Source organism: Phocoena phocoena, chromosome 7 (assembly GCF_963924675.1).
Source record: "Phocoena phocoena chromosome 7, mPhoPho1.1, whole genome shotgun sequence".
NCBI classification, from domain to species: Eukaryota; Metazoa; Chordata; class Mammalia; order Artiodactyla; family Phocoenidae; genus Phocoena; species Phocoena phocoena.
Genome location: NC_089225.1, coordinates 115072370 through 115099908, shown reverse-complemented (window position 1 = coordinate 115099908; position 27539 = coordinate 115072370). Strand labels below are relative to the sequence as shown.

Below are 27539 nucleotides of genomic sequence, written 5' to 3'. Positions count from 1 at the left end.
CAGAGCCTGGGCTCTAGGCACGCAGGCTTCCGTAGTTGTAGCTTGCGGGCTCTAGAGCGCAGGCTCAGTAGTTGTGGCGGACGGGCTTAGTTGCTCCGCGGCATGTGGGACTTTCCCGGACCAGGGCTCGAACCCGTGTCCCCTGCACTGGCAGGCGGATTCTTAACCACTACGTCACCAGGGAAGTCCCTATTTGTAGACTTTTTAATGATGGCCATTCTGACCCGTGTGAGGTGATACCTCATTGTAGTTTTGATTTGCATTTCTCTAATAATTAGCAATGTTGAGTGTCTTTTCATGTGCCTGCTGGCCATCTGTGTGTCTTCTTTGGAGAAATGTCTATCTAGGTCTTCTGCCCATTTTTCCATTGTGTTGTTTGTTTTTTTGATGTTGAGTTGTATGAGCTGTTTGTATATTTTGGAAATTAAGCCCTTATCGGTCACATCATTTGCAAATATTTTCCCCCAGTCCATAGGTTGTCTTTTCGTTTTGTTTATGGTTTCTTTTGCTGTGCAAAAGCTTATAAGCTTGATTAGGTCCCATTTGTTTATTTTTGCTTTTATTTCTATTACCTTGGGAGACTGACCTAAGAAAACATTGGTATGATTTATGTCAGAGAATGTTTTGCTTATGTTCTCTTCTACGAGTTTTATGGTGTTCTCTCTTATATCTGTCTTTAAGTCATTTTGAGTTTATTTTTGTGTATGGTACGAGGGAGTGCTCTAACTTCACTGATTTACACGCAGCTGTCCAGCTTTCCCAGCACCACTTGCTGAAGAGACTTTCTTTTCCCCATTGTATAATCTTGACTCTTTTGTCAAAGATTAATTGTCCATAGGCGTGTGGGTTTATTTCTGGTTGGCCTCTCTGTCTTTCTTTTTAAAATTTCCGGGTGCTTCATCTCAATGGATTGGTGGAGGGTTCTCCTCTCTGTAAAGGTTTGAAGCCGTGTTCCCAGTTCTAATCTTCTAGGGGGATCCTTCCGCGCACACCCCAAACTTCGCCACAGGTGCGTCCAATCATCCAGGGTTACCTACATTCAGATGCGCTCCCCAGATGAAGACCCCCGGCATCCCTGGGCCCTGACCCCACAGCCCCTCCACTCCGCAGGGACTCCATCAGGACCACGAACGACGCTGTGGTCTGGTCTTACGCTGTCCTCTTAAAGACATACGCGAGACAGATCGGACACACGTGCCGTCGTGCTCTTTAATCTTCGAGGCCGAGGACGACAGGCCCCACCTCCCTCTCTCATTGGTGGAGGACCGAGTCCCCGCCCACGTCGGTGATCTCATCACCATCCGCCTTGGCCGCAGCTGGAAGTACCGTTCGCCGCCGAGATGCCCTTCCTGTCTGGAGGTACCTTACGGCCCTGCAAATACTTATCAGTCGCTTTAACAGATGCATCCGCCAGCCATCGTCACCTCCCCTCCGTCTTCCTGCCCCGTCTGCACGGTCCCCGCCGCCCGCCCCGGGTTAGGAGAGCGCCTCCGTTCTGCCTTATGGCCTGTTGGATTCTGATGCCTCCTTACTCCGTGACTGTTGCCTTAACAGAGTACCCTGGTCTTTGTTTTTGGGGCACGATATCTTATCTCTCTGGGGATTGTGATTTCAAAGGGCATTTGGGTGGCGGCATCCCCAGACTGCCTGCTTTGTCCCCGTTTTTCCAGCACTTCTATATGATTTGGTCCTTCCCTTTGGGGGCGGGGGGGGGCGTGGAATTCCTTGGCTGTCCTTCCACGTGGACAAGAAGGACCAGCAGCGCCTTGTGGGATCCGAGCAGCGCCTGGTGACTGGCCGGCCTCTTTCTTGGGGTCCCCGAAAGGAGGTCTTCTTCCCCTGAGAAGGTTGCTTGGGTCTCCTGCGTGGGTGGGGTGGAGTCCCTGTCTGGCTGGTGGCATCCCGGAGCAGAGTGCGGGAAAAGGGGCCCGACCACAGGTCGGAAGGTGGCACCTCCTTTACCCCTCCCCCAGCCCTCGCCATCCCCCACTTTCCCAAGGTTGGGGCCTCGCGGACCCAGTTTCTCTGGTAAGGAGGGTCTGAGCCCATTTTGTCCTGGGGCCTGGCGGTGGGAGGTGGGGAAGTTCAGACCCCTCACAGCCACCTGTGCCCCACTGCTCATCACTGACCCCTTCTGCAGGGACTGGGTTTTTCACTGTCACAATATTCACATCTGGGGGGTGGGGGGATGGGTGCACTCCTGTCCTTGGACAACTGGCCAGGCCACCTGACCTGCCTCGGCCAGTGATTCGTGAGCAGTCATGAGGGCCACAGCCAAGCAAAAGCTTAAAGGTCAGTGTGTGTCTCTGCCTCCTTGCTTTTCCCTTTGCTGCAGGATGGCCAGAGAGGGCTGTCTTCCCACCGGGCACCTGGAGGAGGACAGCATGTGAGTGGAGCCTTGGGGAACCTGGCAGGGGGGACACGGTGCCTGTGTGAGAAAGGAACCTCAGCTGCCGAGAGCCACCGTGGTTGCTGGGCTGTTTGTACCACCTTCCTCACCTTCCCATTAGAATCTGGTGGGAAACAGTAACATCTCTCACCCACTGCTGTCTCCTCTCCAGTTTCCTTTGTTCCTGTGGGTTCTCCTCTGGTTAAAATCCCTCCGTGGTCATTCTGGAGGGGCTTGCCGAGGGGGACGTGGCTGCAGTGACCCTGTGCCTGTTTCCCAGCCAACACTTGTGCAGACTTTACGGGCGCCCCTGACGCCCCTGAGCCCATGCTTCTTGGGTTCTCTTGCCCCTGTTCTCTTTCAGAGCAGCTTGTGGGAGCAAACTCCCTGAGTGCCGGTGTGTTTGAAAATGCCTTTAATTCCATTGTTGTGCTTGAAAGACTGTGGCTTCGAGTAGAATTTGAAGCATCCCTTCGCTGTCTTCATACTCCAGGTGTACCTGTCCCCCTGATTTTTGTTCCTTTTCCCCCTCGTATCCTCCCCCACCCCTCCGTCCCTTCCTTCTCTCCATCCTTAATTTCCTGTGGCTGCTGCCACAAACCTGGTGACTGAGAACAACAGACACCTGTTGTCTCCCAGTTCTGGAGGCTGGAAGTCAGAAAATCCAGGAGTGGCAGGGCTGTGTCCCCTGCAGTCTCTGGGGGAGGGTCTGTCCCAGGCTCTCCCCCTCTGCTGCCAGCTGCTCGGCCTGGAGCTGCATCACTGCCCTGTCTGCCCATCTCGTCACGTGGCCCCTCCATGTCTCCCTCTTCTTTTTTTTTTTTTTTGGCTGCACCACACAACCTGCAGGATCTTTGTTCCCTGACCAGGGATCGAACCCATGCCTCCTGCAGTGGAAGCGCAGAGTCTTAACCACTGGACCACCAAGGAAGTCTCTCCGTCATCTTATGAGGACATGAGTCACTGGACTTAGGATGTCAGTGTGACCTCATCCTAACTTGATCACATCTGCAAAGTCTCCATTTCCAAATAAAGTCACATTCACATGTATCGGGGGTTAGGCCTGCAACATATTTGGTGGGGAGACACCATCAAATCCACAGCACCCCTCTCCATTTTTAAGATTTGTCTTTATCTTTAGAGTTCTGACATTTTACTATTATGTGTCAGGTCAAGATTTTCTAACCTGAAAACCTACATTCCTCTTCAGTTTCGGGGAAACTTTCCCCAGCGTGTGTGTGTGTGTGTGTGTGTGTGTGTGTGTGTGTGTGTGTGCCTTCCCTCCCCCTCCCTCCCCTCTGGTCCCCTCCTGGAACTCCTGCTAGAGGGACAGTAGGCCTGGGGCATCTCTCCTCCACGTCTCGTGACTGTGTTTTTCTGGGCTCTACATTCTCGAGGGATTCCTCGGCTCAGCACATGAATCTATTTACTGCAGAGACACGATTCCTTCCGCAGACGCTGCCCTCTCTGGCCTCCCTGCATCCCAGAGTCTTCTCCGGCTGCTCCGTCAACTGTGTTTCCCAGGCTTGTGGGGTGGGGGTGGGGTTCTTTCTTCAGTCGAGCTGCTGTTTCCCGCCCATCCTGGCCTGCTTCCAGTGCCCGGTGTGCTGGCTGAGTAACAAGCCCAGAGACGTTCCGTCCAGATCCCTGAGATACGCCATTTCACACGGCCGCTGGGGCTGTGGGATTAAACTCAGGGTCTTGAGAAGCGAGAGCTCTCTGGATGGTCCAGGTAGGCCCAGGGCCATCGCACCGGTCCTATAACAGGGAGGTGGGAGGGTCGGCCCGTAGGGGAGACGGATGTGTCACAGGGTCCGAGAGAAGCTGGGTCGGAGACAGGCTGCGTTGCTGGCTTTGCAAGAGGAGGAGGGGCCACGAGGCAAGGGATGCTGGCGGCTTCTAGGAGCAGATTCTCCCCCGAGGCCACAGAAGGAACGTCTCTGCTTACACTTTTCAGTCCCCAGGCCTCCTTTGGACTTCTGCCCTCCAGGCTGTCGGATGAGAGCGTGTTGTCTTGGTCTCGCTCAGTTTGCAGTGATTTGCAGCCCAAGGACATGGGCTTAGGGACCTGCTCTGCTGCCCCCCTGCCCCTGTAACCTAGTCATAAAACTAATACGTGTTCATCTGATAAATTCTGGGAAGTACAGAAAAAGTGTTAAAATTTTGCATGGAAGATTCATACTCTGGCTCACGGGCAACCATTGTAATGGTTGGATGCACTTCTCGCCATCCACAGGAGAGATGGGGGAGGGGACTCAGGGATGGAGGGAGCTGGGCGGGAATATGAGCCATTTCTGTTTCTCCCACTTGTGTCTTAGGTTCCGAGCGCTCGAGCATCAGGACTTTCTAAGCAGCATTTTGATGTCTGTACCACCTTCCACTCGATGGGCGTTTCATTCCGTTATTTATGTCACCGGGTTTTGAAGTTTGCATTTTTTCACTATTGACCTAAATCGTGTATCTCTGATCATTTTCCTGGCTTCAGTGCCTGGGAGCGGAGTTGCGAGGCCAGTAGGAAGGGGAGTTTTAAAAGCTTCGCATCTGGAGCGAGTTGTGGAGACAGTGTTGTCCCCCGGGGCCCAGCGCCAGGACCCGAGCCAGAAAAGGGCTGAGGAGGTGGAGCTTCGTCGGTGGGCACGGGGCACAGTGGGCATTTGGGCTGGAGCCCGATGCCACCCATCTCTGCCCAAAGAGATGGCGCAGGCAGCGTCTGGGGGGCTGGAGGCACCTGGAGGCGCCCGGCTTCACCAAGTGTCTCCCAAACACCTCTCAGTGCTGGAACGCAGGGATTGGCCCGTGAGGCTAGAGAAGGTGGCCCAGGCCCCGGGGGGACACCTGTGTGGATGGCCTCGGGGGTGTGGCTGTCAGGGCTGCTTGCCCCTTGGCTACCCTGGGCCCCAAGTCCCGGCGGGCCTGCAAGTGGCCTGCTCACTGGGGTGCATGGGAGAGACCTCAGCCGCACACTCGGCAATTACCGCGTGCCCCCGACGGACGTGTCAGACGTGGCGCCCACGCTGGGCAGAGAGGAGCCTGGCTCGGGCCCATCCCAGCGGCCATCTCCAGGGCTGTCACACCGTGCCCCACCTGCCCCAGGCCGTCCCCCATCTCGTGGCTCAGGGTTCACGGAGGGCCGCTTTGGGCCCTGGAGAAGGGTGGTGGGTACCCAGCACAGGCTGGCTGACCCTTGGCCAAGGTGGACACTCCCCCGGTTGCACGGCTCCTGGGAGAGGCCAGCGGAGGCTGGTGGGGGAGGGAAGGCCTTCCCTGGGGGCCACCCCTGTCTCAGAGCTGGGACCCGAGGCTGCTGTGAGCACTGAGGCCCTGAGGACGGGCAGCAGGTGGCAGCAGCTGGCAGTGGGCACAGGGCACAGCCCTGAGCTGCTAGAGCCTCCGGAGCAGCCCTGGGCTGTGAGGCCAGACCCAGTTCAAGCTCCGGAGAGAGAACCTGGGGCTGGGGGCCCTCAGGAGCGGGCATCCACTGATGCCTGGGGGAGGGGGCCCCGGAGGTAGGCAGGGGGCAACTCTGATGCCCCCACCTCCCCCGGGGTTGAGGGAGGGCAGGGCGCTGGGGTTCCTGTCAGTGTTCGGGGCGGGAGCAACCAGCCACATCCCTCACTTTTGAAGTTTCCACAGTTGGGAGGATTCAGTGAATGGGGTGGGGAGGGGGAGGAGGGCCCCACCCCCGCTCCTCGCTGCCCAGCTCCAGGGGCAGCAGGGGATGCAGGGCCCACACCCCTTTGCGGAGGGCACCCCGCCTGCCCCCAACCCTGGCCTTGAGCCAGCAGCCGGCCTCACACCCCCTTCACTGAGGCCCTAAACCGTAGGTGGTTTTCCTCTCATCTGTGATAAACGATTAACCACAGGTGTGGACCTGCCAGCCAGGTGCCAGCAGGAGGGGTTGGGGGCAGAAGCCGTGACCCCTGCGGTGCCCAGAGGCTGTTGACTGAGGGATGTGACAGGGCTTATCTGCCCACTGCAGCCCACGTGGGACAGAAAGCACCCAGGTCCTCGGCCGCCCCAGGCGACGGGGACAGGCAGCGCAAGGGCTGGACAATTACTGGGCCCTTTTCCTGCTCTTGGGACGTTTATTTTTCCCGACAGGAGTTCTTTTTCTTCCGTCTTCCCCCCCTTCCTGAGGCCTGGAGGCCTCCTTTATGCACAAATATGTTATTTTGAAGCACTCTGCGTTGTTCTGAGATTTCAAAGTCACGGCCAGAAGCCAGAGACAACATATTTTTCTGGCTATAACAGTAACAGTAAATCCTGGTCACTAAAGTATGCTTGGAAAATAAGAAAGCACGTGGAGAGAAAAAATTTGACTCTGTGTTTCTGTGTAGAGAGCAGGACTGAGTATTTCGGTCTCTTTTCTCTTCAGTTTAAAGTAACATACACACTTGTCCAAAACTAGTGCATGGCTCTGAAACCTGGTCTTGCACTTAATGCTCTATCCTGTGTGCCCCGGCGTCACTTCACATTCCTGGTGGCCGTGGGGCATCCCGTCCATAACCAGAGGCTCCTACCCGCCCCTCCAGCAGCCTGTCCTTACCCACAAGGCATGCCTGCCTGGGAGATCCCTGCCCTTCGCAGACACTCCCCCCGGCTTTGGGAGTGGGGGGCTGCATTGCAATTGGCAAGTCCGAGGTCTGCCTGGGGTTTGGACTTGAACCTGACGGAGGGACGGGGTACTTCAGCTCAGAAGAGAAAGCCGGTGCCCTCTGACCTTCCCAGTCCCAGGGACCCCCGGGGTGCATGTGGTTTAGGGACCGTTCGCACTCAGCTGGGGGTCCACTCACGGTCCCCATTGGACAGAGGGGAGGCTGAGGCTCAGAGAGGGCGCGTGTGGACAGCAGGGGTCAAAGTCTGCGGGTCAGGCAGAGAGACCCCAGGGGCCCGAGGTGCCAGCAGGGTGCTGGCTGGCGGGGGGGACCCGGCAGGTCCTCTGCCCTGAAGTGCTCACCGCCTGGGTTCCACGCCACACCTGAGCCCAGGGGCCGCTTGACCCCGTCCTCCCTGTTCCCCAGGACACCCTGAGATGGGACAGCCCTGGGAGCCCCGTGACACCTGCCATGTCTTTGGAAGAGGGGCCGTTACGCCCAAGGAGAGGCGGCCAGGCAGGCCCCACCTACCACCCACCCAGCACGGCCTCAGCACCCTTGCCACCCACTCTCCACGAGGGCACCACCGCCAGCTTCAGCCCACGGGGCCTGGCGATTTGCCTCAGGGACACACTCCCAGGGGCAGGCAGCTCCAGCCCTACCTACGCCTGCCACCCACCGTACCTGCACGGAATGTGCTCCTCCGACACCCCTGACGTGAGTCAGTTCGTCACCAGTGTGGCTGCAAGAGGGCGCACCGTGGAGCAGAGGCCTGGGTGCCTCACCCTAGCGCCAGGCCCCGCACCCGGGGTCCCGGCACAGTCTGACACCAGCACCAGGGCCACCTTGCGACTGGGATCCTCAGGCCGTGGGGAGCTCGGTCAGGCCGGGAAAGGGTGGCAGGGACAGAAAGCACTGTTCCTCACTGGGACCCTGGGCCCGGCATCGCAAAGGAGAACCCAAGCTCTGGTGGCAGAAGAGCCCCCTCCAAGCGTCCGCCCCCCGCGGGACCCCCGGCCTGATGAGCGCGGCCTTGAGTGGAAGCCTGGGTGGCATCCTTCTGTGCCGTTCAGGAAGGCCCACCAGCAATCTTCCCGCCCGCCCACGCGCCTGCCCCCGCACTGAGCCCGCACCGTCCTGTGCAGCCACCCTGAGCCCTGCCTGGCCTGCCGCCCGGGTCCTCCGACCCCAGCACCTGGGCCAGGCAAGGGCCAGCCGCCAACACTCCAGCTGCCCGTGTCCTTCTGTTGCAGGAAGGGGGACCCCTTCCAGGGCCGGAGACGGCTCTTGTCTAACGCTCGGAAATGAAATGTCCGAGGAGACAGACGTGCTGACAAAGCAAGAGACGTTATTAGGAAGGGGCGCCCGGGGGGAGAGCAGCAGCGTGAGGGGACCCAGGAGGACTGCTCTCCATGTGGCTCGTGGTCTCGGGTTTTACGGTGATGGGGTTAGTTTCCGGGTTGCCTCTGGTCGGTCATCTTGCTTGGCCCGTAGTCTGACTCAGGGTCCTTCCTGGTGGCGCGCGCATCTCTCACTCAGGATGGACTCCAGTGAGAAGGACTCTGGGAGGTCGGGTGTCTCCCTCTTCCAGCCCCTCTCGAATCCTCCCGGGGAGTTTTGGCCGTAGCGGCAGCACCGTGTCCCTTATGGGGACCTCCTGTTGTGAGAGAACTCAGGCAAGCGGCCTGGTCAGCGGTTCCCTACCGCTGCCTCATCCGGTGTGCAGCCTCTAGGTGGCAGCCCTGCCGAGCCCTTGGAAGGCAGAGGGGAGACTTCCTGGCTCACAGCATCTTCCCTGCGGTGGGGTTTCCCTCAGGCTCAGCCCCTCCCTGCAGGAGGCTCAGCCTCCCCCCTCCAAACCTGCTGCCCACCGGTCACTGGATCTACTTTCCTTTTCCTTTGCTTTTGTGTTTCTAGCATATTCCTCTAGAACATTATGGACCGAGTGGTGTCCCCCCCAGATTCATATGTTGAACCCCAATGTGGTGGTGTTAGGAGATGGGCCTTTGGAGGGTAATTCGGGTTAGATGAGGTCCCCACGATGGCATTATCACCCTTCCAAGAGACACCAGAGGGCTCCAGCTCTCTGTCTGTCTGTCTGTCCGTCATGTGAGGACATGGCTGCCCGCCTGTAAGCCGAGAAGAGGGTTCTCTCAGGAAACAACCCTGCTGGCCTTGGCCTTGACTCGGACTCCCAGCCTCCAGATGTGAGAAATAGATGTCTGTCCTGTAAGCCTCCGGGGCTGTGGGTCTCTCCTGGCAGTCGGAGCGGACTGGTGTGAGTCTGGTGCCCAGCTGTCGTCTTGACTCCTTGTTTCTGCCTCTGCCACACGCTTCCGTCACCCAAGAGAGCTGTGCGCCCCCTTCCAGGCGGCTGAACTCCTACCGCCCAGGAGGGGCCCGCTGGGCTCTGAGCTGTAGGTCGGCCCCCTCCCGTGGTGCAATCACCACCACCACCAGCACCCCCGCCCTGCCCCCGTGGCCAGGGTGACATCGCTGACGCACAGCACAGCCCTGGGCTGCCCTGTGCCGACGCGCTCAGGCACAGACGGAAAAGGAAAGTGGGGCACAATGGTTAGGAAGAGCTGCGTTTCTAACATAACTCATTCTAAGTATTTATAATTAATTTTTTGCTAATGACGGTAACACCCCGCCACAAAATTCCTGAAAATTTAAGGGCAGGCTCTTGGGAGCCGCTTGGTGTTTCTGTTTCCCGCGGAGGCTGAATCCCCAGCCCTGGGGGGCAGGCAGCAACAGCCCCCCTCCGTCACCATGGCCCAAGCTCTAGCCCTGGGAGTCTTCCAGCACCTTCCCAGCCTCCCTTGGCGCAGTGGCTCCCAGTGTCGCGGGGTGGGGGTGGGGGGTCCCAGCTGGGGGCACAGGTATCCGCAGGGCCCTCTGGCCCCAGCGGCCTCGCCCTGTTGTGCCCCGGCAGCTTTCCTGGGTGAAAACAAGCACAGGCTGCTCTCCTGCTCTTCCGGGGTCCCGGGGGCGGCCTGGCTCTGGGCTCTTCTGCAGCTGTTCCTGGGCCAGGCTTCTCCGAGCCAGTTTCCCAGCACTGATGACTGGGCTTCGGGATCAGTGTTCCCACTGTGGCCACCTCCTGAGCAGAGGGAGGGAGGTGGGGAAGCTCGGCCTTTCCTGCCCCGAGGTGGTAGCCCTCCAGGGGGGAAGAGCACAGGGCTGGGATACGGAAAGTCCAGGCTGACACAGTTGACCGGCCAGAGGTGACTTGAGACCACTCTCTGGGGGGAGGGCATGGTGACCCAGGGTCCAGCCAGGGCTGCACCCAGGCCACAGCAGCACCTGGTGGTGGGAGAGCTGCCGGCTCTCCCGGGTCCCTGCCTGGGGTCCCCTGTCCGGGAGACACCGACTCAGGCCCCTTGGGCTCCCGATGCCTCCCCCTGGGCCCTGCATCTCAGCTTCCCCTGCAGACCCCAGCAGGAAGTGTTCCTCCCAGCCCCACCCAGGCAGCAAACCCAAGGGTGCAGGAGCCCCGACCTCATACCCCTGTGCACTGTTGGGGGTTTCAGCCTTGTCTCTGCGGTGTGGCTCTCCTCCCCTGGGGCCCTGCCCCACCCTGCCCAGGCTGGGCTGTCGGGGCACTGCCTGCTTCCAGGCCCAACACAGACATCCCAGGACTGAGACCCAGGCCACCGCTTTCAGATTCCAATCCATTTCTGGACTACAGAAATTCCTATCATATCTTTGAGTCCAGCTGTTTCTCCTCCCTCTGTATCTGTCTCTCTCTGTCTTGCCGCCTCTGTCTCTCTCCCCCAGGTGTTCAGAAATACTCCAGCGGGGGCCGCATCCTGGACCAACTGCCTGGGGATTGAAGATGCTGCGGGAGGCCCTGCCATGAACACGGGAGCTGCTGTCAGGGGAGCAGCATCAGGACAGCGAGGTGTGGGGTGGCTGCAAGGAAGGCGCAAGGGCCCTGGACTGACCAAGGGGGCAGCCCCCAGTGGGCCGGCCCCTCCCCAGTTCCCAGGCCTGCATCGCTGTATGGATCTGCTTCCTGGGCAGAAGACGAGGCTGGACGAAGGGGAGGAGCGCGGCCCCAGGATCAGGCCCGGCCTTCCCAGGCCGTGGGGCCCTGATCCCTGAGTCCCAGCTGGGGTTCCCTCGAGGGACAGAACCCTGTGAGCACCCCCTTCCCAGAGCATGGGGTGGTCACACCCCTGAGGTCTGGCACTGGACAAGGGCCCGTCGTGAGGCTGGTTATCCCACAGCCAAGTACACAGGCCCAGGGAGGCCGCTGGTCCGTCCCTGAAGGTGTGGTTTTTCCCACCTGAGGTCCGCACTCTGGAGGGGCAGGGGCTGGTTCTGTTGGGCGGGTCATCTCAGGTCCTGGGCCCCCGGCCTCCCTGGCTTTGAGGCAGCCTCGCTCCCTCTGTCTCCAAACCTTCCCCTTCTCTCAGTTTCTCGGGGCCCCTCATGAGGAGGTCCCTGGGGGGGCTGTACCCTCCCCCAGCCCCACTTCTGCACAGCCTCAGAGCAGTGCCACTCAGCTGTGGGCGGGGCCCGCCTGGGTGGTGAGAAGGGGCTGCGCACCCGCTGGGGTGTCCTCAGCACGCCGGGCCCCAGGACTTTCCAAGGGGACATGCTCTGTCCTCCCCCTTTGGGATGTGTGTGGTGTCTGATAAAGGTGACCTGCACCTCCCCACAAGAAGCCATGGGGCCTGGAGTCCACCTGTGAAGTCCCAGGAGGAGACAGGCGCAGGTGAGATGGGGGGGCGATCAGCAAAGTGCAGCCTGGGCCCCTCCACAGAGCAAGTGGCCAGATTTCTTCAGCACCTAAATGGCGAAGGGAAAAAGAGACAAGACGGATCATAACGTGTGGGCCTTACTGGATCTTGATTTGAACAAACTGTGTGTAGTCACACATCTGAAACCACATATATACACATGCACATATATGTGAAATTTGAACACTGGCTCTACATTTGATATTAAGGAATTATTGTCAATGTACAAAAAATTTATTTGTAAAAAAAAAATACAGTAACATGGCCTTTTTTAGTGTACAGTTCTATGAGTTTTACTGCCTGTATGGATTTGCGTAATCTCCAACACAGTCCCATGGCCCGGAAGCCCCCTCCCGCTGCTCCACTGTAGGCGAGGCTGCACCCCAGGCCCTGGAAGCCACTGCTCGGTTCTCCTTCCCTGGTGTTGCGTCCTTGTGCCCATGTCGCTTAAACGGAGCCCTGTACCACGTACGCAGCCTTTGGCGACTGGCTTCCTTCTCTCACATGATACCTTTATGGCCCCTCAAGTTGCAGAAGTATCAGTGCTTTGTTCCTTTTTATTGCTCAGTGGTGCTCCGTGGTGGGGATGGACCACGGTCTATGCACTCACCCCGTTGAAAGCCATCTGGGTTGTTTCCAGTTTGGGGCGATTATGAATAGACACGCTGTAGACATTTATGTACAGGTTTTTTGGTTTCTTTTAAATTTTTAACATCTTTATTGGAGTATAATTGCTTTACAATGGTGTGTTAGTTTCTGCTTTATAACAAAGTGAATCAGTTATACATATACATATGTTCCCGTATCTCTTCCCTCTTGTGTCTCCCTCCCTTCCACCCTCCCTATCCCACCTCTCTAGGTGGTCACAAAGCACCGAGCTGATCTCCCTGTGCTATGCGGCTGCTTCCCACTAGCCATCTATTTTACGTTTGGTAGTGTATATATGTCCATGCCTCTCTCTCACTTTGTCACAGCTACCCTTCCCCCTCCCCATATCCTCAAGTCCATTCTCTAGTAGGTCTGTGTCTTTATTCCCGTCCTGCCCCTAGGTTCTTCATAACCTTTTTTTTTTTGCCTTTGATTCCATATACATGTGTTAGCATATGGTATTTGTTTTTCTCTTTCTGACTTCACTCTGTATGACAGACTCTAGGTCCATCCACCTCACTATGTACAGGTTTTTGTGTAAAGGTAGGTTTTCATTTCCCCAGGGTAAGTACCCAGGAACGGCAATGCTGGGTCATTATGTAAAGTGTCTGGTTGACTTTTTTTTTTTTAAGTAATAAACTTTTTTATTTTTGGCTGCATTTGGTCTTCGTTGCTGGGTGTGGGCTTTTCTCTAGTTGCAGTGAGCGGGGGCTACTCTTTGTTGCGGTGTGCAGGCTTCTCATTGCGGTGGCTTCTCTTGTTGCGGAGCACGGGCTCTAGGTGCATGGGCTTCAGTAGTGGTGGCGCGTGGGCTCAGTAGTTGTGGCTCCCGGGCTCCAGAGCTCAGGCTCAGTAGTTGTGATGCACGGGCTTAGTTGCTCTGTGGCATGTGGGATCTTCCCAGACCAGGGCAGGAACCCACGTCCCCTGCACTGGCAGGCGGATTCTTAACTACTGCGCCACCAGGGAAGCCCCAGGTTGACTTTCTAAGAAGCTGCCAAGCTGTTGTCAGAGTGGCTGCACCGTTCTGCCTTCTCAGCATCGACGGCCTATGTCCCAGCTTGCATCTTCACCCTGAGTGACCGACCATCCTGCTTTGCCAGGACCTAGGGCTTTCCTGGGACAGGGGACTTTCAGTGCTGGAACCAGGAAACCCCTGGGAAACCAGGATAGTTCATCACCCTATCTTTGTCAGCACTTGGTATTGTCAGTGTTCTTTATTTTAGCCATTGTAATATGTGAGTAGTTAGTATCTCATTATGGGCTTAATTTGTATTTCCCTCAGAGCTAATGATGTTGAGCATCTGTTCATGTGCTATTTGCCATCCATGTGTCCTCTGTGGGGAAGTGTCTGTTGAAGTCTATTCTCGATTTTTTCTTATTGGGTTGTTTGTTTTTTAACTGTTGATTTTTGAGAGCTCTTTATATATTCTCAGTACATACAGTTGGATATGTGATTTGCAAGTTTTTCTTCCAGTTTATGGCTTTTCTTTTCATTCTCTTAATAATGTCTTTCTGAAAGCAAAATTCAAAAATTTTGATGAAATCCAGTTTATCATTGCTCTTTTAAAATTTGTACTAAAATATGAAGAACATAAAATGTATCATTTTAACCTTTTTTTTTTCATTTTAACCATTTTTAAGTGTACAATTCACTGACATTCGTAAATTCACCATGTTGTGTAACCATGATCACTGTCTATTTCCGGAACTTTGTCATCACTCCAAACAGAAACTCTGTACCCATTAGGTAATATCTCCCAGTTAACCACCCCTCCCCCCCAGCCCCTGGAAATCTCTATTCTACTTTCTGTCTCTTGAATTGGCCCATTCTTTTTTTTTTTTTTTTGCGGTACGCGGGCCTCTCAGTGCTGCGGCTTCTCCCGTTGCGGAGCACAGGCTCCGGACGCGGAGGCTCAGCGGCCGTGGCTCACGGGCCCAGCCGCTCCGCGGCATGCGGGATCTTCCCGGACCGGGCCACGAACCCGTGTCCCCTGCATCGGCAGGCGGACTCTCAACCACTGCGCCACCGGGGAAGTCCGAAGTGACCTATTCTTGACCCCTCATCTAAGTGAAGTCATACAGTGTCCCTTTGTGATAGGTTTATTTCATTTTATTTTATTTATTTTTAATTGTGGTGAAATGCAGGTCGCATAAAACGTACCATCTTAACAGTGTACAGTTCAGCAGCGTTAAACACATTCACAGCTGTGCAGCCACCCTCCAGACCTCTCTTCATCTTCCCAAACTGAAACTCTGCCCGCGTTGAGCAATACGCCCACCCTGGCAGTTACCCTTCACCTTTCTGTCTCTACGAATCTGGCTACTCTCGGGACCTCACATACGTGGAATCAAACAGTATTTGTCCTTCCGTGACTGGCTTATGTCACTTAGCGCCACGTCGTCAAGGTTCATCCAGGCAGTGGCTTGTGTCAGAACCGCCTCCCTTTTTCAGGCTGAATAGTGTTCCCGGGCACGTCCAGACCCAGTCATCCCTCCCCGACCGGAGATGCTGGAAGGGGCGGGGCCTACAGGACAGGACGGGAGCCCAGGGCCAGGTGCTCCCAGGTGCGGGGAGGAGTAGGGGCAGCGCGAGGGCAGAGGGCGGAGGGCGGGGGGCGGAGGGCGGAGCGGAGGGGCGGCCCCACCCCACGGCCGCCCCGGCCCGGCCCCGGCCCGCGGCCTGCCGGGAGACGTAGGCCCGAGCCTCTCAGGAAGCAGGACTCGGAGTCCCAGCGAGCTCCGCGGCGCGCCTGCGGGCCGCGACACTGCTCCGCCGCATGGCCTGCCGGGACTTGTAGTCCAGCGCCTGCGGGCGCCCCAGCGCAGGGCGAGAGAGGGACTCGGTGTCCCAGAGAGCCCCGCGCTGGGCCACGACGCCGCGCGCCCTCGCCGTCGCCGCCGTCGCCGCCGCCGCCGCCGGGCTTTCTCCGGCCGCCGCCGACACTGTCGCTGCTTCGCGGACTGGAGGGCCCAGGCATCTCCGGGCGAGCGGAGGCTGCGGGTGGGAGCCTTCGTGGGCACTGCGGAGCGGGCCGGGGGAGGCCGGGATGGAGCCCCCCGGAGGTGGGCGCGCTGCCGGGCGGGCCCGCGCCTGGGGCGGTTGGGCAGGGGGCCGGGCGGCTGGGGGAGTGGGGCGGGGGTAGGGCTCCGGGGGCGGGGTCGGCGGTGGGGGTGGGGCGCGGAGAGGGCACTGGGGGAGGGGTTAGGGGCGGGGGTCCGGGGTCTGAAGGAAGGGCGGGGGCCGGGGGCGGAGGTGTGAGGGGCTTCGAGGAGTGCCCGGTGTTGGGTAGCTCCTCCGGGGAGGCATTGGGCTGGGCCGGGCGAAGAGGAGAACGCGGCACTGGGGATCCTTCGGAGGAATGGCCCTTCCTTCTGACTCCAGCCCGCCCTCAACCCCAGCTGGTCCCCAGATGGTTGGAGGAGGGGGCGGCCGCCGGGTCCCAGGGGAGCGGGGAGCCCCGTGTACCCGGAACAGGACACCGAGCAGGCCTGCTCTCTCTGCAGTTGACTGAAGCGGGTGAGCCGAGTTCCAGAGCCTCCAGGCGGGATTTCGGGGCCTCCCGGCGGTGCAGCGGATGGTCTGAGAGCCGCGCAGACATGGCTCACCTCAGGGGATTTGCCAACCAGGTAAGGGGGGCGTCTGGACCGCGGGCGTGTGTGTCGCCGGTGCACGTGTGCCTGACACGGACCGCTGGCTGCAGGGTCTGAGAAAGGGCGCTTCACCAAGGACTGTCTGTTGAAAGTCGTCCTGGCGTTTCCGAAGAGCAGCCCGTGCTAAGGCGTGTGTGGGTTGAAGGGAGGAGCTCGTGGGGAGCCCTGTGATGCACAGCCGTGGGCAAAGCGGGGAGCAGTCTTGCGGTGCTCAGGCTTGGTGGGCGCAGGGCCGACTCCGGTTGGCTGGTTTGCAGCGTTCTGTGGGGCAGGAGTCTCCAAGTCTGGCAGCGTAGAGCCACAGCGCAGGGTCAGCGGAGGGCGTGCAGAGACGTATCTTGGGAACCGGGCCGGCCCGCAGGAACCTGGGTCTGCGCATCTGGAGGCATGTGGAAGGTCGGCGTCCGCATGGAGCTTCGGGGCAGGGACGCTGGCCGTGTCCGGCTGGGGCAGGGGCTGGGGGGGGACGAGAGGGGCTGAGAATGGGATTTAGCAGCTGTTGAGAGAGTCGGTGTGCAGGGAAAGCCGAGGACACATGTGTGCCTGTTTTTCTCAAGGGGGCTGGAAAGGGCTGCCCCTGGGCTGGAGGTGCCTGCCTGGAAAGCGCCCACTGTCTTTCTTTTTTGGTTGATTGGTTCTCATAATTCCCGACACCCAGCCACTTTGAGGCGTCTGGCTTTGCACTGGGGACCCTCCACAGTGTGCCCTGAGGCTGGGTGGCTCTGGATAAGAGCGTCGGGGCAGCCAGCTCTGGGCTTCTGGGCCATACGTTTCCCCCTCTTCTGTTAGTTCAAATCGAGTGTGACCCGAAGCTGATGTGAGGTGAACCACCCTGGCAGTTGGGTGTTCCTGCGTCCTAGCTGTTGGGTCTCGTTCTCCTTATCTTGTGGGCTCCAGCGTGGTTTCGGCTGGGCGCTGTAAGGTGCTGGGAGCTCCTCTTAAAGAGAACAGCGCTCAGGCTCACTTCCGTGGGCAGAGTCTGAGGATGGGCGCTCAGGAGGAACAGGAAGTGTGTGTCTGTGTGTGGGCGGCAGGGCTGGGGTCAGGGTCAGCTCCAGACCCAGCTGGGCTCCTTGGAGAAACCTGGAGCGCCTCACACAGTTGCTGGGCAGGGCATCCTGGACCAGCTGTGGCTGCAGATGGGCCCCAGGGCCTGCTCACTGACGCTGACGTGAGCTGGTGGGTTCTCGTTCATCAGTGACATCTTGTGTCTTAAATTACATGACTCAGATGCTGGGAGGGAAGTCTGGCTTTATTTTTATAAAGAGCTATAGGAGTGGCTCCCGTGGGTCCCAGAATGAGAAATTGGAGCTATGAGCCACCCCTATACCTGTGTGCTGATGGCACTTGCAGTGTGGCCTGGGCCTCCGGATCAGATGCCCAGGGAAGGGAGCGCAGGCCCAGAGGAGCTGAGGAAGAGACCCCAAAGGAAGGAAGCCCCTTTTGTCCTCTTAGGGGTGGAGAGACTTGGTCTTTGTCGGTGGCAGGAAGCCTGACGGGATGTTGTTTTCTCTTGAGACGGTTGTCACTGTGGCCCTTCGAGGCGGCCCCTGCATGGGGCCGTATGCTCCTCCACAGCGCATGGGGGAGCCCTGCATGTCAGGCCCCTGCCTAGCTGGTTCCTGCCCTGCCTACAGGCTCTGGATGGCTGCAGGCGGCACCGCGTGCACATTGGCTGCCACCCATCGTGGGGGGGATGGGGGCCGTTGGGCACCCCTCATCTTGGAGGGTGACGCTTATGGCAGACGTATCGCAAAATGGACATACATACAGACACACTGCTAAGTGGTGACTGCAGACCTGGCAGCCCCAGGGCTGATTCAGAGAACCAGGGTCTGGGCCCAGCGAGCAGCCTGAGCAATTGTCCAGACCACGCGTGTTGTCAGGAAGGGCAGCCTGAGACCCAGGCCCCGGAGCACTTGTCTCTCCTTCTGCTGGCAGGGCTGTGAGCAGGTTGTGTCTGTGATGTGCCTGTAGGGTTGGGGTCACGGCCAGGAGCGTTCCTGTCACGCTGTCTGCTCAGGGGACTGCCCTGTAGCGGTGGGGACCCAAAGAGTGTGAGAGTTGGGGCCGGGGCTCCCTGCTTCCCTGCCGAGCCTGGAATCTGGTTAGGGGTCTGCCCTGTCTCCCACTTTGGGGCCGTGGAGGGCTGGGCGCCCTGCCTGGTCAGGCCGCTGCGGGGGACCAGACCCAGCCCTGCCCCGCGTGGAGAAGGCGGGAAGCGTGTGTCGCTGGCAGAGGCCCGAGAGCTGGAGGAACAGCAGTGCCCATCAGTGCTGCCGGGCCTCGGTCCACCTCCCCTGGGTCTTCTCTGAGACTACCGCAGAAGGAGCGCTGGTGGGGCCGGAGGCGTCCCCGGGGCCGTGCCAGCCCTGGCTCGAGCTGGGGCTGGGGCTGGCTTGCGGGTGAGTGGTTTGCTGGACCGGCCCCCAGGGGTGTGAGAGGCCCTCCTGGGCTGGCTGAGCCGAGGGGCACTGGCGGAGGGGCAGGCGGAAGGGGGCTGTGTCCCAGGCTCACTGGCCCAGCCCTCCCCGAGGCCCCATCACCTGCCGCCCTCTCCTGGGAAGGCAGTTCACTGGCCACTTGGGGTTGACACGTCATCTCAGTCTGGAGCCAGCTGGGCCGCAAACGGAGCTCTGCCTGGGTGTGAACCCCAGGGGTGCACGTGGGCTCTGTGCTCCCCAGGGCTGTCTTCTCCGGACCTGGTGAGCGCGGCTGCCCTGGTATGGGCCCGCCCTCAGCACCAGCACGGACAGCGCTTAGCAGCCGAGCAAGTGGTGACTGTGCCTTTTAACGCCGCCGCTTTGGGTGGGCGCCCCCCGAGACGCCCTCTGGGTGATGGTGCTTGGGGTTTGGAGGGACGTGAGTCCTGGTGGATTTGAGGCCCGGCAGGACTTGGAAAACCCTTTTCACCTCTGTCTGGACTAAACGCTATGCGCCCTGCCAGCCTTTCCACGGGTCCCACCCAGAGCTGCCGAACCTCGCGTGGGTCCTGGGGCTGCAGTGCCTGTGCGGCCGCTCCAGGCTCTAAGAACGTGGTCGGTGGCGGGAGTGAGGTGATCTCAGAAGCCCAGGGAACCGCGGGGCCGGGGTGGGGGCGATGCCAGGGGTGCCCCACCCGCTCTCTGGTGCTGCTGCCTCCACGCAGCCCCACGTGGAGCTGTCTCGCCTTGGATGCACTGAGGGTCAGGGACAGAAGCAGGGTTGTCACCGCGGATGCCCCTCTGTCACAGCGTCCAGGTGCTGGGACGAGGAGGTGCCGAGTGCCGCCTGCCCCAGCGGCCCAGCGCCCGTTAGGGCGGTTTTGTGCTTCTGCCTTGAGCACTGGGTGGGACGGCGTTCCGTATATTTGAACCTCCAGGATCAAGCACCCACGAAAGTGTCGGTTTTTAGCTCTGCGCTGGTGTGAGGACTGATCTGGGGGCTCAAATGGGACTCTCTCTAAGGGGTGTGGCTTCCGGGTGTGGCTTCCAGGTGCGCAGGGAGAACTCGGTTGAGTGCTGCGTTTTATTTTGTTTTAATTAACAGGCTTTATTTTTTAGAGCAGTTTTAGGTTTACAGAAAGATCGGTGAGAGTTCCGTACATTCCTCGTCCCTTCCCCGGGGAGTCTGTTACAGTCACTGACCCAGTGTGGACAGGCTGTTTCTCACGAAGCCGGCAGGGCGCGTGAGGCTGGCTCCTGGGTGGTTACAGCGTCGCCCAGGGTCGTCTCACGGGCCCCGCCTCCCTGTGCTCCACCGACTCGTCCCTCCTAACCCGTTACTGTGCCTTGCTGGGCCCTCCCCAGGCGTGGGGTGTGGGCAGGTCGGGGTGACCTGCGTGGCCCCTCTGCCTGCCCACGGCCCTGGTTTCTTGGCGGGAGCCCAGGTCTCGCCGCGCTCTCTGGGGGCGTTTTCCCTTGTGTGGAGGGTAACTTTATCTTCTGAACGAAAAGGGATAAAGGAAGCGAGGAAAGCATCTGGGGGCACTCCCTGGCCCTTCGCGGCTCTTGGGGTCACTGGCTGCCCGGCCCGCCCTCTGTCCCCAGCACTCTCGCGTGGACCCCGAGGAGCTCTTCACCAAGCTCGACCGCATTGGCAAGGGCTCGTTTGGGGAGGTGTACAAGGGCATCGACAACCGCACCAAGGAGGTGGTTGCCATCAAGATCATCGACCTGGAGGAGGCTGAGGACGAGATCGAGGACATCCAGCAGGAGATCACGGTGCTCAGCCAGTGCGACAGCCCCTACATCACGCGCTACTTCGGCTCCTACCTGAAGGTGCCTGCTGCGCCAGCCACGCCCGTGCCCGCCCCTCCGGGGAGCCGTCCAGGTTCCCTGTGGCCAGCACGGGGACGGCCCCAGCAGTCCCCGTGCCTGCTCGGGAGGCCGAGTCTGGGTCTGCCCCCACGTGGGCCTGGTCTGAAGGGCGGGGGTCCCGACAGGTGAACACGGACCCAGCCTCACAGTGGAGAGGGCCCCCCAAGAAGCGACAGCCCCCAGGGCCAAGCGTGCATGCAGAGGGGGGCCTGGCCTCGTCCTGAGGGGGAGCCCTTGGGAGGGCAGGGCGTGAGCAGAGTCTCTGGGGTCGGCCGGCTCTGGAGTGGCCTGGCTGCGCCTGCTGCCTGGGCAAGGGTGTGTCTGCTGGGAGAGCTCTGGGCCCCCCACAGCCGGAGCCTGGAGCCCTTCCCAGGAGGGCTTTGAGGGAGGGGGCTCGGCTGCTGACCGGGCACTTGGTCTGTCTGCAGAGTGTCTGCAGCGGGGGCGTGGTGGGACGGGAGCCAGGATGGGCTGCCGCAGCCCGTCCCCGGTGGGCGTCCTGGCTGAGTCACCCCGGTGGGGGCGTGTGTCGGGGTCCCATGCTTGTCAGCTGCCCCGTGCTGACGTGCGCTTCTCTGGTACCAGAGCACGAAGCTATGGATCATCATGGAGTACCTGGGCGGCGGCTCCGCCTTGGACCTGGTGAGGTGTGGGCCGCGCAGTGGGTGGCCTGCAGGGTGGGGGCCAGACTGAAGTTGTCTGGGGGTTGTCCTCGGGCCCTGGGTTCCCGTGACCTCCCTGCCTTTGCCGTCTTGGCGCATCGGATGTTCCTTGGGACCCAGCCGGTGCTGAGGGGTTCTGGGCCTCTGCAGGCCCCTGGGGGGTAGGGCGGTTAGCTCCCCCAGGCAGACAGCTCAGGGGTGTGGCCGGGACTCCATTCTCAGCTGTTACGTTTACAGCGAAGATGAAGGTAGCGTGTGTCTGTCCTCAGAAAAGGGCCTCCCCCACACCCACGTGACGTGGCATCTGGAACTTCTCTCTCGAGAGTGGGTAAAGAAGTAGGAAGCCCCCGCCATCCAGAGGGTCACCCCGCACCCGGTAGAGAGGAGGTCGAGCTCAGGCCTTGCCACTGGCTCTGGGTGGCAGGGAAGGGAGGGTGGGTCGGCATTGCAGGGGAGGCCCGAGTGTCTCCTCTGTGTCTGCAGCTTAAGCCGGGTCCCCTGGAGGAGACCTACATCGCCACCATCCTGCGAGAGATCCTGAAGGGCCTGGAATACCTGCACTCGGAGCGCAAGATACACCGAGACATCAAAGGTCCCTCGGGGCTGTGAGGTGGCAGGTGGCTCTGGGGCACGGGGCTGGCGGTGCTCAGTGCGCCCAGCCTGCGCTCCCCGTGGCCTCGGAAACCCAGCGGTTCCATCTTGCTCTGTCTTCCAGAAGACACTGCCAGTAACGGACAGAGCTTTCTGAGTACCGTGTCCCTGTGTGCTGGCAGAGCAGCTCTGCATGTAGCGTAGGAGGGACCCTATTTAGGCCAAAAACATGGACTCTCACTCAGGTCTTAGATCTGAGAGTGAGGTATAGTTAGGGCAACCGTGCTGGTGTACACGAGTGGCCAGGCCACCAGGGAGGGACCTGGCTGAGGGGCTGACGGGCGGTGACTGGCAGAGTGAGGGGACGGTCGGGGTCACCTCCGCCTGTTGTGTGATTTGGGAGGAAGGGCCGTCGCTCTGTTTGTGGGATTTCTCGTGAGAGGCGACCGCCACGAGGGCCCTGGAGCCTGGCTTGTGGGGAGCATGTGTCTGTGCCCCTCAGCTGCTGGCAGTGCCCTGGCGCCCTGGTCAGGTCGTCGGGTGGACGCCGGGAGGGAGGCGCTTCCTTGGGCAGCTGCGTGCGGGCGGGAGCCCTTGTGGCGCGGAGGGTGACGCCCCGCTGTCCTGTGTCGAGCAGCTGCCAACGTGCTGCTCTCAGAGCAGGGTGACGTGAAGCTGGCAGACTTCGGGGTGGCGGGGCAGCTCACGGACACGCAGATCAAGAGGAACACGTTTGTGGGCACCCCCTTCTGGATGGCGCCCGAGGTCATCAAGCAGTCAGCCTATGACTTCAAGGTGGGCGCGGTGGGGGGGCGGGGTCGTGGGCGGGGGGCGCTCAAGGTGCCCCGGCTGCAGTGGCCCCGTGTGGCTTTCCGTCCAGGCCGACATCTGGTCGCTGGGGATCACCGCCATCGAGCTGGCCAAGGGCGAGCCCCCCAACTCCGACCTCCACCCCATGCGCGTCTTGTTCCTGATCCCCAAGAACAGCCCACCCACGCTGGAGGGCCGCCACAGCAAGCCCTTCAGGGAGTTCGTGGAGGCGTGCCTCAACAAGGACCCCCGATTCGTAAGCACCTCCAGGCCCCCTGCTCCAGGAGGTGCCAGCTTGCATAGCTGGGCGGGTTCTGGCCGCGCTGGAACCAGGCCCCAGGGGATAGTTGTGTGTGTGTGTGTGTTTTGGGGGGGGGGGGGTCTGTGTTGGAAGCTGGGAGGCGATGGGGCCTGAGGCCCCTCCCCTGTGCCAGGTGCCCCCTTGCCCCAGCCTCTCCTGGTCCAGGGTGGGTTCCGCTGCAACCCCCGGTGGGTCTGGGGAAGCTCCAGAGGGCTCCCCCTGGCGAGGATGGCGTGCAGCCCCCCCAGCCTCCCTGTTGCCCCCTCCCACCTGGAGGCCCCTCACCAAGCCCCCGGGAGCAGCAAGGCTGAGGCCCAGGGCTTGGCCCAGGCTGTTTTGCGCCTGAGCCCCCAGAGCTCGAAGGGCGGAGCTTGGCTGCCCGGCGCCAGGTAACCCGTGCCCGTGCCCGGCAGCGGCCCGCCGCCAAGGAGCTCCTGAAGCACAAGTTCATCACGCGCTACACCAAGAAGACCTCCTTCCTCACTGAGCTCATCGACCGCTACAAGCGCTGGAAGTCAGAGGGCCACGGCGAGGAGTCAAGCTCCGAGGACTCCGACATGTAGGGGCCCCGCTCGTCCTGTGGGGCTTCGGTGGGCACAGGGGCGGGGTCCCTGCTCGGGGGTAGGAATTGGGTGCTTGTTCCTGGTGTCGTGGGCCCAGCGTTCAGGGCCGTGAGGCCAGGTGCGGTTCGCGGCCCTTGTGACTCTTCCCCCTCCCCTTCAGCGACGGAGACCCTGAGGACGGAGAGCAGGGCCCCGTCTGGACGTTCCCCCCCACCATCCGGCCGAGCCCGCACGGCAAGCTGCACAAAGGGACGGCCCTGCATGGCCCCCAGAAGGTCTGGCTGGCCCCAGCCCCGCGCCCGCGCCCGCGCCAGGAGGGTGGAGGCCTGTTCAGAGCTGACTGAGGGGAGGGCTGTGGGGGGGCACGCCACCTGGGCACGTGTGCTCCCCAGGGCGGGTTTCCAGGAGACCGGAAACGGGGCGCCTGAGTTCGCTGCCCTGCTCACCCCTCTGCGCTTTGTGTTTGCAGTCAGCGGAGCCTGTCAAGAGGCAGCCGAGGTCCCAGTGCCTGTCCACGTTGGTCCGACCCGTTTTTGGAGAGGTGAGGGCCGGGCCGGGGGTCCTGGGGGGCAGGGGCTGTATTGCTGTTCCTCAGAGATGCTGCCCCCGCAGGGCCACAGCAAGGTACGCTGGCCAGCCTGCCGGTGCGCAGGCTTTCTGGGTCCCGTAAAGCCCACGAGGGTGGACCTGCGGACCCGGCCTTCTGAGTGGAAGGGCCAGGGATGGCTGGGGCAAGCTGGCCTAAGGTGACCCTTAAGTTCCTAAGCCTGCCAGGGTTCTCTGGGGTCCCAGGGCAGCTTTGATCATGAATTACTGTCTTAGGACCTTTTGTCTTGAACCAGAAACGTGGGGTGACTCTCTTGTCTAGAGAGAGGCCGGGAGATTTAGATCTCGGTGTTGGGTGTCAGGCCCTGGGCAGGGAGCCCTTAAGGACAACTCTCCAGTGGTCACGTGACCCGGCGTCTGTGTCACCTGCTCATGGGCAGTCGGTAGCATCCCCAGGAGCGTGAGTCAGCCGGCAGTGGGTTGTGGTCAGGTCAGGTTCACACCCAGGGTGTCGCTGGCACCTGGAGCCCGGGGGAGGAGGAGGGGATGTTGAGCGTGGCGACAGCAGAGCCTTTCCACGGAGGGTGGGGTGCGGGCACGGGGCAGGGGCGTCAGGGTGCAGGCAGGCACGCTGCCACCTCCAGGGGCCTGGAATGCCTGGAGTGGGGGGAACGGGATGGGGGGGAGTGCCCCTGGTTGTGCGGGCACCTGGGGCTGTGTGGCAGGAGCTCAGGCTCAGCGTGGACGGCTGGATCAGAAGCCTGAGCAAGGCTGCCACGGGGCGGGGCCGGCAGCTCGGGGGCTGCGTGGCGTGTGCGCGTCCCAGCTGCGAGGGGTGGGCCGTGGGCTGCTGTGTCTGGGTGGGGAGGTGGAGCCCCACCTCGGCTGGCTGGGGCCCCCTTAGGGTCCTGACGCTGTGGGCTGGGCCTGAAGTCGGCTGCTGGTGGGGTGTTCTGGAAGGTGTGCACCCCTGTTTCTGTAGTGTCGGGCGTGGTGGGGACGGGCTGACCAGTCTCCAGCCCCTCCCTGCCAGGCCAGTTGCAGGGAGGGCATCTCTCTTCTGGGTCCTCACAGCCCTGCGGTGCTGGTGGCTGCCTGGTCCCGAAGGTTGGGCCGGCGGGTCTGGCTGTGTCCTCTCACTTGGCGGACCTGAGCTGTGGGCTTCCAGGACCCTGGTCAGGGGGACCCTGGTCAGGGGGAAGCCACGTGATTGGAGAGCCAAGGCCTGAGGACTCGGGTGGTGCGGGGGCAGGCGGGGGTGGGGCAGCCACTGCCTCTCTTGGGAGCCCCGCTCGCAGGCGTTCTGGGGACCTGCTGTCCCAGCTCTGTGTGGAGGGACCACGCTGTGAGTCACAGGCGAGGTGAGCAGGCCAGCCTGAGCCTCTGACCAGGCGCACGGGGGTCTCCCCGCAGCTCAAAGAGAAGCACAGGCAGAGTGGCGGGGGCCTGGGGGCGCTGGAGGAGCTGGAGAACGCCTTCAGCCTGGCTGAGGAGTCCTGCCCCGGCATCTCGGACAAGCTGATGGCTCAGCTGGTGGAGCGCGTGCAGAGGTGAGGGTGCTGGGGCAGGGGGGAGGCCCAGGACACGCTTCGGGTGCTCGCCCTTGGGACAGGAGGCGGCGGGACGGGGCCGCACCGGCTTTGCTCGGTGTCCCGGAGCCCCCACCCCGGCCGGCACTGCCGGGCGGCGGCAGCAGTGACAGGGCCTCGGGTCCGCAGGTTTTCACACAGCAGAAACCACCTGACGTCAGCCCGCTGAAGCCGCTGCGGTTCGCACACAGGGGAGAGCAGGGTCTTCGTCTTGAGCTGCCTTGTCGGGGACCGCGCTGACTGGAAACCCCGTGTGCTGTCGGGGGCCGCCGGCCTCCCTGCCGGGCCACGCCCCCAGCCCCCGAGCAGAGGGCCGCCCCGTTGCCACGCCCCCCTCGTGGCCAGGCCACGGCCACACTCGGCAGCAGAGCGGCGCCTGGCCGTCCCCTCTGTGGGCTCCCGGGCAGTGCGGCCCCCCAGACTGAGGGGCAGATATGCCTCCTCCCCACCCGGCCCGATGGCCCTCGGAGGTTGTAGATTTGCCTTGTGGTGTTGGATCAGGTACCGTGTCTTCTCATAAGTACTTGTGAGCCAGAATGTTGTTTGTTTTTTAAGAAAGATCGAACTTCCTTGCTTCCCTAAATAGCCTGAGGGTAAGGAGTTGGTTTTCATAGAACGTTGAGAGGTTCCTGCCACTTTCAATAAAGACCTGACTTGGAGACATGCTGGTGGTGGCCGGGCGGGGTCCATAGCCTGCGCTCCAGGCCTCCGAGCTCGTCACAGCACGCAGGGGCCGCGTGTGCCCACTGGAAGGAGAGGGGCAGCACGCAGGCATACAGGAGATGCCCTTTATTTTTAACCAAACGCAGGTTATTAGTACAGCACACCTCCTGGGGGCTGATAAATTACGGGGACTTTGCTTTCCACCCTGCAGAGGTGTGTGGGGTGGGCAGCAGAGTGGTTTCTGCTGGACTTCCATGCGGCTGTGACCCAGGGGCCCTGTCCCACCCCCCGTTTCACCCAGCCTGAAGGGCAGGGTCCTGCTCAGGATGCGGAGAGAGGGCAGGTGGGCACCAGCCTCGGCAGTGCATGGAGCCGGGCCCATTTCCACGCACGTGTGTGTTCGTCCCGCTGCCCCACGGGGCCAAGGGGTCTGGAGGGGGGGACACGGGACGCGCAGTCGTGGACACGTGCTGCTCTGCTTGCTCTGCTCTGTCCTCAGCCGGGCAGGGTGGGCTTCATGCCTCCTCCTCGGGGGTCCCGGCCCTCCCTGGTGAGGTGCTGGCGCTCTCGATCACCTCCATCCACCTGAGAAGAGGTTTCAGGACTGTCAGAACCGGGCCCCCCTCCCCCGCCCCCGGCAGATTGTTCGGGAAGCAGGGGGCGTGCTCTGGCCATCAGACCAGTGGGTTTGCGCTCAACTGGCTTCCCAAGAGTGACCCCAAATAAGGAGGACATGGGACTCAGCATGGGCCAGTTAAAAGCCTGGAAGCAGTGTTCAGTCCTTCCTTTCCGGGACCCAGGAAACCCGCCTCTGGTGTCCTCAGTGGAAGCTGGAGAGCCGAGGAGATACGGGGGGCCCTGGCAGCCCCCCGCGAAATTACCTCCGTAACGTGTATTTGCTCTCAGCCCGGAAGAAGTAGACGTGGGACTTGAACTGGAGCTTGAAGACGTGCTCCTTGTGGATGCCGTCGGCCTCCCCGGGGAGGCTCACGCTGTAGCCCAGCAGCGGGAGGCTGGCCAGGGGGCAGTCATCCTGGAAGGCAGCAGGGCACGCGCTCGCCAGGCGCCCAGCCCCCCGCCTCTCCCCACACGGCAGCAGCGGCGGGGCCAGGCCCATTCGGAACCGAGGGGGTTCCGTGAGGGCGCAGTGGGCGGGCCTGGCGGTCCTGCAGTGCCAAGGGCAGAGCCCCCCCTCGGGCTCGGTGAAGCACCCCTACCCGGTGAGTTTTGTAGAAGAACAAACAGAAATTGGTGAAGACCACCCACAGCTTCTGCCAGCCGCTGCTGTTCTTGAACTTCCTCAGCAGGTATCCCGAGAGCTGGTTCTGGAAGGAAAAGAAAAGCCTGTGGGCGCGAGTGTCCAAGAACCGCCAGCCTCTAGACAGCCACTCTTGCGGGCTCTGTCCTCCCAGGGGCCTCCTGGGAGCAGGTGTCTCCCCAGGGTCACCCCCCACAGGCTTCGCTGGCTCCGCACTGACACGA

At 61.1% G+C, this 27539-nt stretch overlaps 2 protein-coding genes across 4 annotated transcripts in view; one reads left to right on the top strand and one right to left on the bottom strand.

Annotated features, from left to right (window-relative positions):
* The first annotated feature begins 15277 nt into the window (after positions 1-15277).
* Positions 15278-25563, top strand: STK25 (serine/threonine kinase 25). 3 transcript variants are annotated; one of them, XM_065881028.1, is made up of 12 exons: positions 15278-15384; positions 15888-16010; positions 20063-20293; positions 20918-20974; positions 21478-21586; positions 22223-22380; positions 22466-22651; positions 23110-23255; positions 23420-23534; positions 23729-23800; positions 25219-25355; positions 25524-25563. In XM_065881028.1, the coding sequence occupies exons 2-12, from the start codon at positions 15981-15983 to the stop codon at positions 25561-25563; spliced, it is 1281 nt and encodes a 426-aa protein (XP_065737100.1). In that variant the 5' UTR covers positions 15278-15384; positions 15888-15980. The 3 variants fall into 3 exon arrangements, with proteins under 3 accessions (XP_065737100.1, XP_065737101.1, XP_065737103.1); XM_065881029.1 differs by lacking the exons at positions 15278-15384; positions 20063-20293 and having other exon boundaries at positions 15981-16010; XM_065881031.1 differs by lacking the exons at positions 15278-15384; positions 15888-16010 and having other exon boundaries at positions 20214-20243.
* Positions 25564-26572: 1009 nt separating this feature from the next.
* The window catches only part of FARP2 (FERM, ARH/RhoGEF and pleckstrin domain protein 2), an 83112-nt gene continuing 82145 nt past the window's right edge, over positions 26573-27539 (bottom strand). Inside the window, exons 29-31 of the mRNA XM_065880203.1 lie at positions 27275-27382; positions 26939-27090; positions 26573-26642 (exon numbers count right to left, since the gene is read on the bottom strand). Coding sequence (XP_065736275.1) covers positions 26573-26642; positions 26939-27090; positions 27275-27382 — 330 coding nt within the window. The remainder of the gene's footprint in view (positions 26643-26938; positions 27091-27274; positions 27383-27539) is intronic.